Source organism: Mastomys coucha, unplaced genomic scaffold (genome assembly GCF_008632895.1).
Source record: "Mastomys coucha isolate ucsf_1 unplaced genomic scaffold, UCSF_Mcou_1 pScaffold20, whole genome shotgun sequence".
NCBI lineage: Eukaryota > Metazoa > Chordata > Mammalia > Rodentia > Muridae > Mastomys > Mastomys coucha.
The window spans coordinates 118,339,742-118,349,444 of record NW_022196903.1 but is presented as its reverse complement, the minus strand read 5'-3'; the positions used below and the strand labels follow the sequence as shown (position 1 = coordinate 118,349,444).

The window sequence follows — 9,703 nt, the reverse complement described above, 5'->3', positions numbered from 1 at the left end:
GCGCACGCCTTTAATCCCAGCACTTGGGAGGCAGAGGGAGGCAGATTTCTGAGTTCAAGGCCAACCTTGTCTACAAAGTGAGTTCCAGGACAACCAGGGCTACACAAAGAAACCCTATCTCGATAAAAAAAATAAGAAGAAAGGCTGTGTGGTGAGGCAGAAAAGCAAGACTTACCAGAACAGCTGATGCCTTAAACCCGTAGAAGGGCTTTCTCTCCAGTTCCGCCCTGGGAGATTCATCCTGTGAGCAGGACACAGACCCAGGATTACAAGCATGTCACACAACTACCTTTTCTTGATCCCAGGCCCACAGCTCTTCTTAATGTGGTGTCTTTCTAGAACCATGGCCAGAGTGAAGGAATTTAGGGGGTGTGGCCATAGGCCATGAGTGTGTCCATCCTTCCCCTGGGACCTCCAGGATATAAATGTCCTCAGTAAGGTGGCCTCCCTGCACTGGGCACGTATGCCATGACGGATTGTTCACGTTCCCACCTGAATCCGGCATGGCATACATACCCACACTTCAGAGGGTTCCCATGCTGGACATATGAAATGCAAGTGACTTGTTCTGAATTGAGAGTAAACCGGCCATGGGAGGGAGGGAATGCAGGAATGAGCTGGGGTGGGGGGGGTAGAGTGGGAACCAGTTGGGGTGGGGGAGGGAGTAGAGTGGGAGCCAGTTGTTAGGGGATAATGAACCTAAGCAGGGGAAACATGAGCCGAGATCGGGTTCTTTTTCCACACAAATTGTCAAAAGGAAGTCGACCTTATGAGTTAGATAGAGCTAGGCCTTCAGGGGAGGCCTTCTGTGTCCTCGATAGCCTAATACACGGGTGGGACAGAACACCGTGTGCAAAGGGCACCCTAACATATGCTACTGCCACGCCAGTCCTCCCTTCCATCCCATTTAAATGGACCTATATTGTCATCCCAATAGGAAAAAAAAGATGTACAATAAACAGCCCTTAAGCAATTTAGCATGGAGATCCTGAAGAAGGCCCTCTGACGAATAAATTTTTCCATGAGTCAGACAGAAAGCTAACATTCACTCCTTTTATAAAAGGGAATGCTTTGTCATTTACCACTGCCAGCCCTTGCTAACAAGTTCAGGGTGTGGGGCTGTGGGGGTGTGGGGCCATGCGCTGCCGCTTTCCCAAAAGGAAGCAAGGGACCCTCTTCTCTAAAGCGAGTTGAGCAGTGGGGCGGAGCTCTGAGGTGGAGCACAGAAGTGAGGACCAGCCTCGCCTTCGAGAAGCTCTGGGTTTGAGCTCTAGCCCCTCAAGGCTGAAGTGGGGAACAGATACAAGGCTCACATGGGGGGGGGGCTCCCTGGTTCACTAGGGTTGGGTCAGCTTCCAGATGAGCCATTCTATAGCTTGACTGCCAGGATTGTTGTCTTGCTTCTGACTAGAGAAGGCTAAACAGAGACGCCTCAGAGCTGCAGCTGTCTGAACAAGATTTACAACCAACAGATCTTTAGTTTAAAATCTTTCTGGAGTGGATCTGTCATATGAACCAAGAGGCCCGTCAGGGGAGCATGTTCTCTCTATGAGAACTGCTCCTCCTTCAGTGCTCCCGGCGCCCTGGCTGCCCTGACCTTGCTAGGGTGCCCAAGCTCCCATACCAGGGCGTGGACTCAGAGAGAATGCATATTTGTTTGCATTTGACTCTATATCAAATGTGCTTCTAAATCCTTTTGATCTCTTAATGCCCCTTCCCCATTTACTCAGCCCCTGCTCCGCAGCTCAAAGGAGTGACCTCATCCTTGCCTGTCTTGCCCTGATCCGACAGTCAGACACCGTGGCTGTACTGCTGCTGCCACACTCAGCGGTGTCCCCTTGGCAGCGGGTGCTCCTCCCCAAGGGCCTTCACTGCACGGGACTTCACTGCCTCCCGTGTTCAGGCCCCACTACATTTGGCTGGCCGGGGAGATGACTTAAGGACAAGCTGCGTTTGTCCCCTTGCCCAGTCTGGGCCAGGCATGCACAGAAACAATACCCATATTCATGCACCGTGGGGTTTGCCAGTCACCCCACGTGACTTCACGTCACCACGGCAATAGGAGGAGGCGAGAGAGGCACAAATGCCCACTGTGTGTGCTCTGTTCTGTGCCGCCTATGAGCATCAGCTGCAGGCCAGTCCCACGGTCTCCTGCCTGCAGAGTCCCGCCCTGCGCTGGGTGCTGCAGATGTGGGGGCGACGGTGAGGTCACTGTGGCACCTGCCGAAGTCCTTGTCACGTAGTGTGCTGTGTTGTGTGAGAAGGCATGTTTCCCCTCTCTGTTTTCAGCCTTCTTTGAAGAAGTCTCTCTGATCCCAGTGGGAGAATAGGAAAAGAGTATCAAGTACAGAAAAATCACATTCTTTCTGCAGTGGTTACCTAAGCCTTATATTGTTGATTAATAACAGTTGGGGTGTGTGTGTATACACTACCTCATTGCACACATCACAACAGTTCCAGGAGACTGTACTGTTGCCACCCCGCTTTTGGAGTATTAAAGATTGAACCAGGTGCCTCTACATGCACCCCAAACCCCAGTTGTTTCTCTCTCTCTCTCTCTCTCTCTCTCTCTCTCTCTCTCTCTCTCTCTCTCTCTCTCTTTTTGGTATTTTCGAGACAGAGTTTCTCTGAGTAGCCCTTGGCTGTCCTGGAACTCACTCTGTAGACCAGGCTGGCCTCGAACTCAGAAATCCGCCTGCCTCTGCCTCCCAAGTGCTGGGATTAAAGGCGTACGCCACCACCACCTGGCATTTCTCTTACATTTAAGTGTGCACATATAGGAGCCAAAAGGAATGCTAGGTGTCTCCTGTGCTCTCCAGGTCATTGAGACACAGTCTCTCACTGAACCTGAAGTTTTTTTCAGCTAAGCTGGCCAGTCAGCTATCTCCTGGGATCTAACTGGCTTCACTTCCTAGGGCTGGCACACACATATAACCTGGCTTTTTTATGTGGGTGTGGGTTCTGGGATCTCAAACTCTGGTCATCATGGGTGCATAGCAAACATGTTTAGTAAGCCATTTCTCAACTCCAATCCCCCTGTATTTTATTTAAAAGAGAAACAACTTGCCATTTCTTTTTTTTCTTTTTCTTTTTTTAGACAGGGTCTATAAGAGAGAGTTCTAGGACAGTCAGAACCACAAGTGAGACCCTATCTTGGAGGGGGAAGGAAGGAAGGAGGGAAGGAAGGAAGAAAAGGATAGAGAGTAAAAGCCTGCCACCACATCTGGTAAAAGCCTAGACCATATGTACATCTTTAAGCCCCACACTTGGGAGGCAGAAACAGATGGAGCTCTGAGCTTGTAGCCAGGCCGTTCTGCACAGTGTTTCAGGCCAGCCAGGACTTACTTGAAGAAACCCTGTCTTAATATATATCCACACTAAAGCAACTTTTTTTTTCCTTTTTGTTCTAGCAGTATGTGGTCTGAACATAACCACAATTCTGCATCATTTCACTTCTTTTTTTTTTTTAAGATTTATTTATTTATTTTATGTGTATGAGTACACTGTAACTGTACAGATGTCCGTGAGCCATCATGTGGCTGCTGGGAATTGAACTCAGGACAGCCCTGCTCGCTCCGGCGTAATACACTGTAGCTGTCTTCAGACACACCAGAAGAGGGCGTCAGATCTCATTAGAGGTGGTTGTGAGCCACCATATGGTTGCTGGGATCCGAACTCAGGACCTTTGGAAGAGCAGTCAGTGCTCTTACCAGCTGAGCCATCTTGCCAGCCCCCCAAAGCAACTTTTTTTTTCTAGATAAATTTCTCTGGGATTACAGAACTAGCTTTCAAAGCCAAGCGTTCTGGGCTTTAAAGCTGGGGCTCCTGATATGTCACTGTGCCCCTCCTAAGGTTGGTAGCAAGATGGGGGGGAGGGGACTGAAGAAGTGTTGGGAGCAAGAGTGTGTAGAGCTTGTGCGGAAGACCCACGTTCAATTCCCAGAACCTAGGTTGGGTGGCTCATAACATCCTGTAACTCTAGCTCCAGGGGCTGCAATGCCCCCCTTCTAGCCTCCAAGGACAACTATTTTCATAAACACATACATCAACAGAGACATACACATAATTTAAAGTAAATATTTAAATAAGATACTTTTTTGTTTGTTTGTTTTTTGGAGACAGGGTTTCTCTGTGTAGCCCTGGCTGTCCTGGAACTCACTCTGTAGACCAGGCTGGCCTCGAACTCAGAAATCCGCCTGCCTCTGCCTCCCAAGTGCTGGGATTAAAGGCGTGCGCCACCACCGCCCAGCTAAGATAGTTTTTTTTTTTTTTTTTTTAATTATGGGAGGCACTTCAACCTCTCTCGGTTTTGCTAGCAGACTTGGGACAGAAGGGGGCTTCACAAAGGTGGCCCTGCTCAGTAGCTGTGGCTTCTCAAGAGCGTCACTGTAGAATGGGGCACAGCCCTGGTGATCTGGAGTAAATTAGATCTGGCCACACTCTGGCTCCAGATCCAGGGATTTGCATTGTCTGGGTGTGGACAAGACTTAAAGAGTCTTTGCCCTCCCCTACCTCCTCCCCAGGAACCACTCACAACTGAAGATGTAGGTGTGATGTCACCCATTCTCCCCTCGACGTGACAAATCCTTTCACCCTTAATCTAGAGTAACTTCATTCCAACCATAAGATTTCCTAGGTGGGCTGAAGGGATTTCATGGCATTTATGGGGGTGTGTGTGTGTGTGTGCGCGCGCGCAATGTGAGGTGCTTTCAAAGGCCAAGAGAGGGCATCAGATCCTGGGAGCTGAAGTTATAGGCATTTGTGAGCTAGCCAGCATGGGTACTGGGATCGGATCTCTGGTAATTAAGCAACAAGTAGCAGCAAGTACTCTTAACCACTGAGCCATTTCTCCATCCCCACAAACGCAGGCCAGCTAAAAGACACACAGCAGTTAGCAGCAGTGTTGGAGCTAAGACGAGGCTCTTCTGATATGATACCCACTTATGTGTCCTTTGTACTAGATCAAGAAACTCTTGCCAGCGTAGGCACTGGGGTGTTAGGTGCCTGGCGGCATGCAGAAAGGACTTCTGGGGGGATCGTATTCTCAAGTCCCAAACTGTAGTTTGAGAGATCTCAGTAAATCAGCTCAAGTGCATTGTGCCACTGGGAAGAAACATACCAGACTGAGGCAGGGATTGTCTAAGCATCAGAGGGTTCCTGTCCTTGGGCGCCTTCTAGGAAAGGGCCCGAGGGTAAGGTCGAGTGTTGACGTGGTGGAGCAGAATTCTGGGAGAGAGGGAAGTGAGGGGGACCAGGAGCCAAGGTGGAAGAGGCTTGTTAAGAAAGGCCTCCATCCTTGGAGTGGAAGCAGTCAGCAAGCAGGTGGGAGGCTCTGCGGGGCAGAGGCCTGGACCTGCACACTAATGTTTGCAACCTTTTCCTCTCTCTCCGCCTCAGGAGTGTACATTCTGATTGGAGCTGGGGCTCTCATGATGCTGGTTGGTTTCCTGGGCTGCTGTGGAGCCGTACAAGAGTCCCAGTGCATGCTGGGATTGGTGAGTATCCCTTCTGTACTCGCAAGGGCTAGCCAGTCTTACCTTAATCCCATTCCTTTCCCAAAATGTCACCAGGCCTAGTGCACAGGACAGGTAGAACCAGTGGAGTAAGGAGTGCCTAGGCCCCTGGCTCCCACCACCAGCTTGGCCCTGGACTCCTTATAACTTCCTTTATGCAGTTAAACGCCAGGACTTTATTTCTACCTTTCTTTAAGGCCATGTTTGTTCCCCCTCCCCCGCCCCCAATCCACAGTTCCTTTTGCCTTCTCTCCTCTGTTTCAAAAATTGTTTCCGTCTTGCCCAGACGCCACGGAGTGAATGTGCTGCCTTTGTTTCCCGGGTCTCGGTGGCATTTGCGCGTGGGCAGTGATGGTTTATTGCTGCCCGACTCCAAACTAGTACCCCCAAGTACCAGTTTAGGGCAGCGGATCACATTTTCCCCCAGAATTCCATGGGCTCTCTGCTTTTGAGTCACCCTCTTCCGGCCTGTTTGTTTGTGCCACCCGCATGCTAACTGTTCTACGGCCTTTGGTGTTGCTGACTGGCTTGCTGGAGTCTCTCTCACCACATCCCCCTGTGTCTTCCAGTTCTTTGGATTCCTCTTGGTGATATTCGCCATCGAGATAGCTGCGGCTGTCTGGGGCTATACCCACAAGGATGAGGTAGGTGTTTTCCAAGAAGAAGCTTGGGTCCTACAGTGATTTGAGTTTCTGAGCCAGGAAGAGGGTTGATGGAGATTGAAGGGTCCAGGCTAGTCACTTGCTTAGTTTTCCACTGAACACACCTCTTTATCCAGTATGTTTCCATGTAAGAGCAAGACAGAAGAGTCCTTGGGACTGGAAACACGGAGCTTAACCTGCCCTGTGTGACTAGCACCATAGTAACCACTCAGAACATTTTGGAAACCATTTGTGTTGTGCCTATCTGTGTGCCTGTCAATCACAGCTAAACTGCCCTTCCTCGATACTCCTAGAAAGGTTGCTCAGAACAACATGGCTTTCTGGAATCAGCAAAAACTCTCGCTCTCTAATCTGTAAATACATACTACGCGTACCACACCAGACGCTTTACAAGGTCCCCCGAGTATCCGGGTTCCGGGTCCCACACTTTGAGGCACTTTGCCATCTAGTGCGGAAGAAAGATGTTAGACAAATGTCACACAAGTCATTTATAACCAAAAATACCTTGAGATTTAAAAAGGGGAGGGTGGACCGGTGCATCTCTTCCAGTTTGTAAAGAAAGGAGCGTGGATCTAGACCTGGAATGAGATGGGGCCTCTCATGGGGGGAAATGGGAAGAGTGGAGACTTCTGGGCAAAGGAATGGGCTGAGCATGTGCGTTCGAGTTTCTCTGGTGAACTCTAAGGAGTTTGTAGGCCAGGCTGGAACACAGTATAGCATTTAAAAAGGCAGGGCCCCTTAAAAGGATTTACCAAGGGATAGAGGCTGGGGATCCCCAGTGCCACTCCACCACATCAAAAGAAACTTAGCCAGGCAAGATGGCAGACTCCTGTGGCCTGGGCACTTTGGAGGCTGAGGCGGGAACGGTGCTGAGACAGATGGCACTGGTGGCAGTTAGCCAAGTGCTTGAAGAGTGTCCGTGAAGCAGTTTTTGAGGAACCCATCTCTGCTCCTGATTTGTCTGTCCCTCGTAGGTGATTAAAGAAGTGCAGGAGTTTTACAAGGACACCTACCAAAAGTTAAGGAACAAGGAGGAGCCCCAGCGGGAAACACTCAAAGCCATCCACATGGCGGTAGGTCACCTCTGTGAAACCACTGACCCCTCCCATACATCCCTGTGGGGTACCCACACATGGGGGTATTTCTATACCAGGCTGGCACTGTCTCTTTTCTCATCCCCATCCCTACCTTCTCTCTTTAGTTGGACTGCTGCGGCATAGCTGGTGCTGTGGAGCAGTTTATCTCGGACATCTGCCCCAAAAAGCAGCTTCTGGAAAGTTTCCAGGTTAAGGTAAACTTAGAAGCAACCCTCTGACACTCTGCCCTGCTGCGTCCACAAATCCCTGCAAGGGCTTAGGTGAATTTAGCAACATTCTTCCCAGGGGCCTTTTTCCTCAAGTGACAAAGGCCAGATCAGAGACCAACAAAATCCCCTAGCTCCTACAGCTTCAGGCACCTGGGAGCATGCGCGCGCTGCCCAAATCCCAAGCCTTAAAGAACAAGCAGATTCCGTGGAGGGTATGTCTGCTCCTTAGGTTTTAGGAACACGTCCTGGTTGGTCAGTTTTCCTTAATCCAGAAGCAGAATTTAAAAAGTTCCTCTCTGCACAGCCACCTGGAACAGGACCCAGAGGGGCCTCTTTGAGTGGCAGAATGCTTGCCTGGTGGACGAAGCTCCAGGTTCCAGCCCTAGAGCTGCCAAAAAGAGAAAGGGTTGGGGGTGCTATAGCGAGTTGGCTCAGTGCTAAGAGCTCTCGCTCTTCCAGAGGACCCAGCATTGCGTCTTAGAATCACCTGTAATTGCATTGCCAGGGGATCCGATGCCCTCTTCTGGGCTTCACAAACACCAGGCACACGTATGCAGACAACACTCACATGTGTAAAAGTATATAGAAAGAAAGAAAGGAAGAATGACCTCAAACCTCCCCCTTCTCTGAAATGTTCTCAAGTTTGGGGTACCCCTGTATCTCTCAGTTCCCCCCTCTGGTCACCAACCAGGACCGCCCTTGTTCCCAAGTCCACCCATTCCAGTTGGCCCTCTGGCCACAAGGCCTCCCAGAATGATACAAGAGCCAGCAAGTCAGCGAAGCAGAGGTACATACCCAAAGTGAGAACTGTTTCTGACCCCGTATCTTGTTTGCCTCCCTAAGCCCTGCCCGGAAGCCATCAAGGAGGTCTTCAACAGCAAGTTCCACATCATCGGAGCAGTGGGCATTGGCATCGCCGTGGTGATGGTAAGTGGCAGGTGGTTGAGGGAAGAAGGCTGTTGTTAAGCTGTCCCCAGACACTGTTAGAAGTGCTGTAGCGTCAGAAGCCATCCTGGCTGGCCTGGCCAGGTGGACACCATCAGTATTTCCTTCTTATTACGAAGAACTGGGAGCTCTCTGACTGGCTCAGAGGCAGGGCACTTGGCTAGAATGGGTTTCAATCCCAGCCCTGCAAAGAAGAGAGGATGAGAGAGTCCTAACCTGCGTGCCATGTGGGAAACACTGAGGTTAGGGTATAAAGCTGCATTTTTAGAGGCTCGCCCTGAATGTTCTCTAAGGAAATACCTCAGCAGCTGACTGACTGTCAGAAGCTGAGCCCTGCCGTCCTTCCTGCTGTCTGGCCTTCATCTCTCCTACCTCAGTATCCTTCCTGGACTTGTTGTTTTGGTCATTTGTCTTGGATTAGGTGATGCTCCTTCCCTTCCAGTCAGGCAAACCACGCCCCCTTCCTATCTTTGCAGATCTTCGGCATGATTTTCAGCATGATCCTGTGCTGCGCCATCCGCAGAAGCCGAGAAATGGTCTAGAGTCTGCCCCAACCCCGAGCAGGAACAATGGCCCCTGAAGACTGTCCGGGCCGTTTGGTTTTTTTGCCACTAATATTAGTATTCATTATGCGTTTCTAAATAACAGTTATTCTGTTTGTCTTTTTAATGCTTTATTCATTATTGACATTTGTAGTTGAGGGATCCGGGGGTTCAGTTTATTTTGATTTTTTTGTTTGTTTGTTTGTTTTTGCTTGTTATGTTAAGCAAAAAATCCTGCAATGAAAGGTACTATATTTGCCAGACTCTAGACATAAGATATTGTACATAAAGAGAATTTTTTTTGCCTTTAAATAGATAAAAGTATCTATCAGATAAAAATCAGGTTGTAAGTTATATTGAAGACAATTTGATACATAATAAAAGATTATAACAATGTCTAGGGCTGATTGCTGGTGTTGCTTTTCTTTCAATTAGTTTTTAGAACTGCTTGGGTTGAAGGTATTTTTCAGCATTTTTTTTTTTTTTTAAATCGGTTATCCAGGCTAGACAGGCATTCTCTGTAGATCAGGCTGCCCTCAAGTTCCAGGCAGCCCTCAAATCTCCCAAGGGCTAACATCACCCTTGTGCAGCAGCCCGCCCACCTCTCTCAGCATTCTGTATTCTCTGGGCAGTAAATGAGAAGTAGATTGAAAGGTAGGTCTCCTCACCTGCTGAGAGGCGTGGTAGGTCGGGAGATTTTGACCTGAGGTCACAGTTTTACTCCACACGGGGGGG

General features: G+C 49.5%; 1 protein-coding gene across 1 annotated transcript in view; it reads left to right on the top strand.

The window, feature by feature from the left end:
* Nucleotides 1-9,366, top strand: part of Cd9 (CD9 molecule) — a 36,186-nt gene extending 26,820 nt beyond the window's left edge. The window contains exons 3-8 of the mRNA XM_031383469.1: nt 5,398-5,495; nt 6,083-6,157; nt 7,150-7,248; nt 7,377-7,466; nt 8,325-8,408; nt 8,903-9,366. Coding sequence (XP_031239329.1) covers nt 5,398-5,495; nt 6,083-6,157; nt 7,150-7,248; nt 7,377-7,466; nt 8,325-8,408; nt 8,903-8,968 — 512 coding nt within the window. The 3' untranslated portion in view covers nt 8,969-9,366. The remainder of the gene's footprint in view (nt 1-5,397; nt 5,496-6,082; nt 6,158-7,149; nt 7,249-7,376; nt 7,467-8,324; nt 8,409-8,902) is intronic.
* The last annotated feature ends 337 nt before the right edge of the window (nt 9,367-9,703 follow it).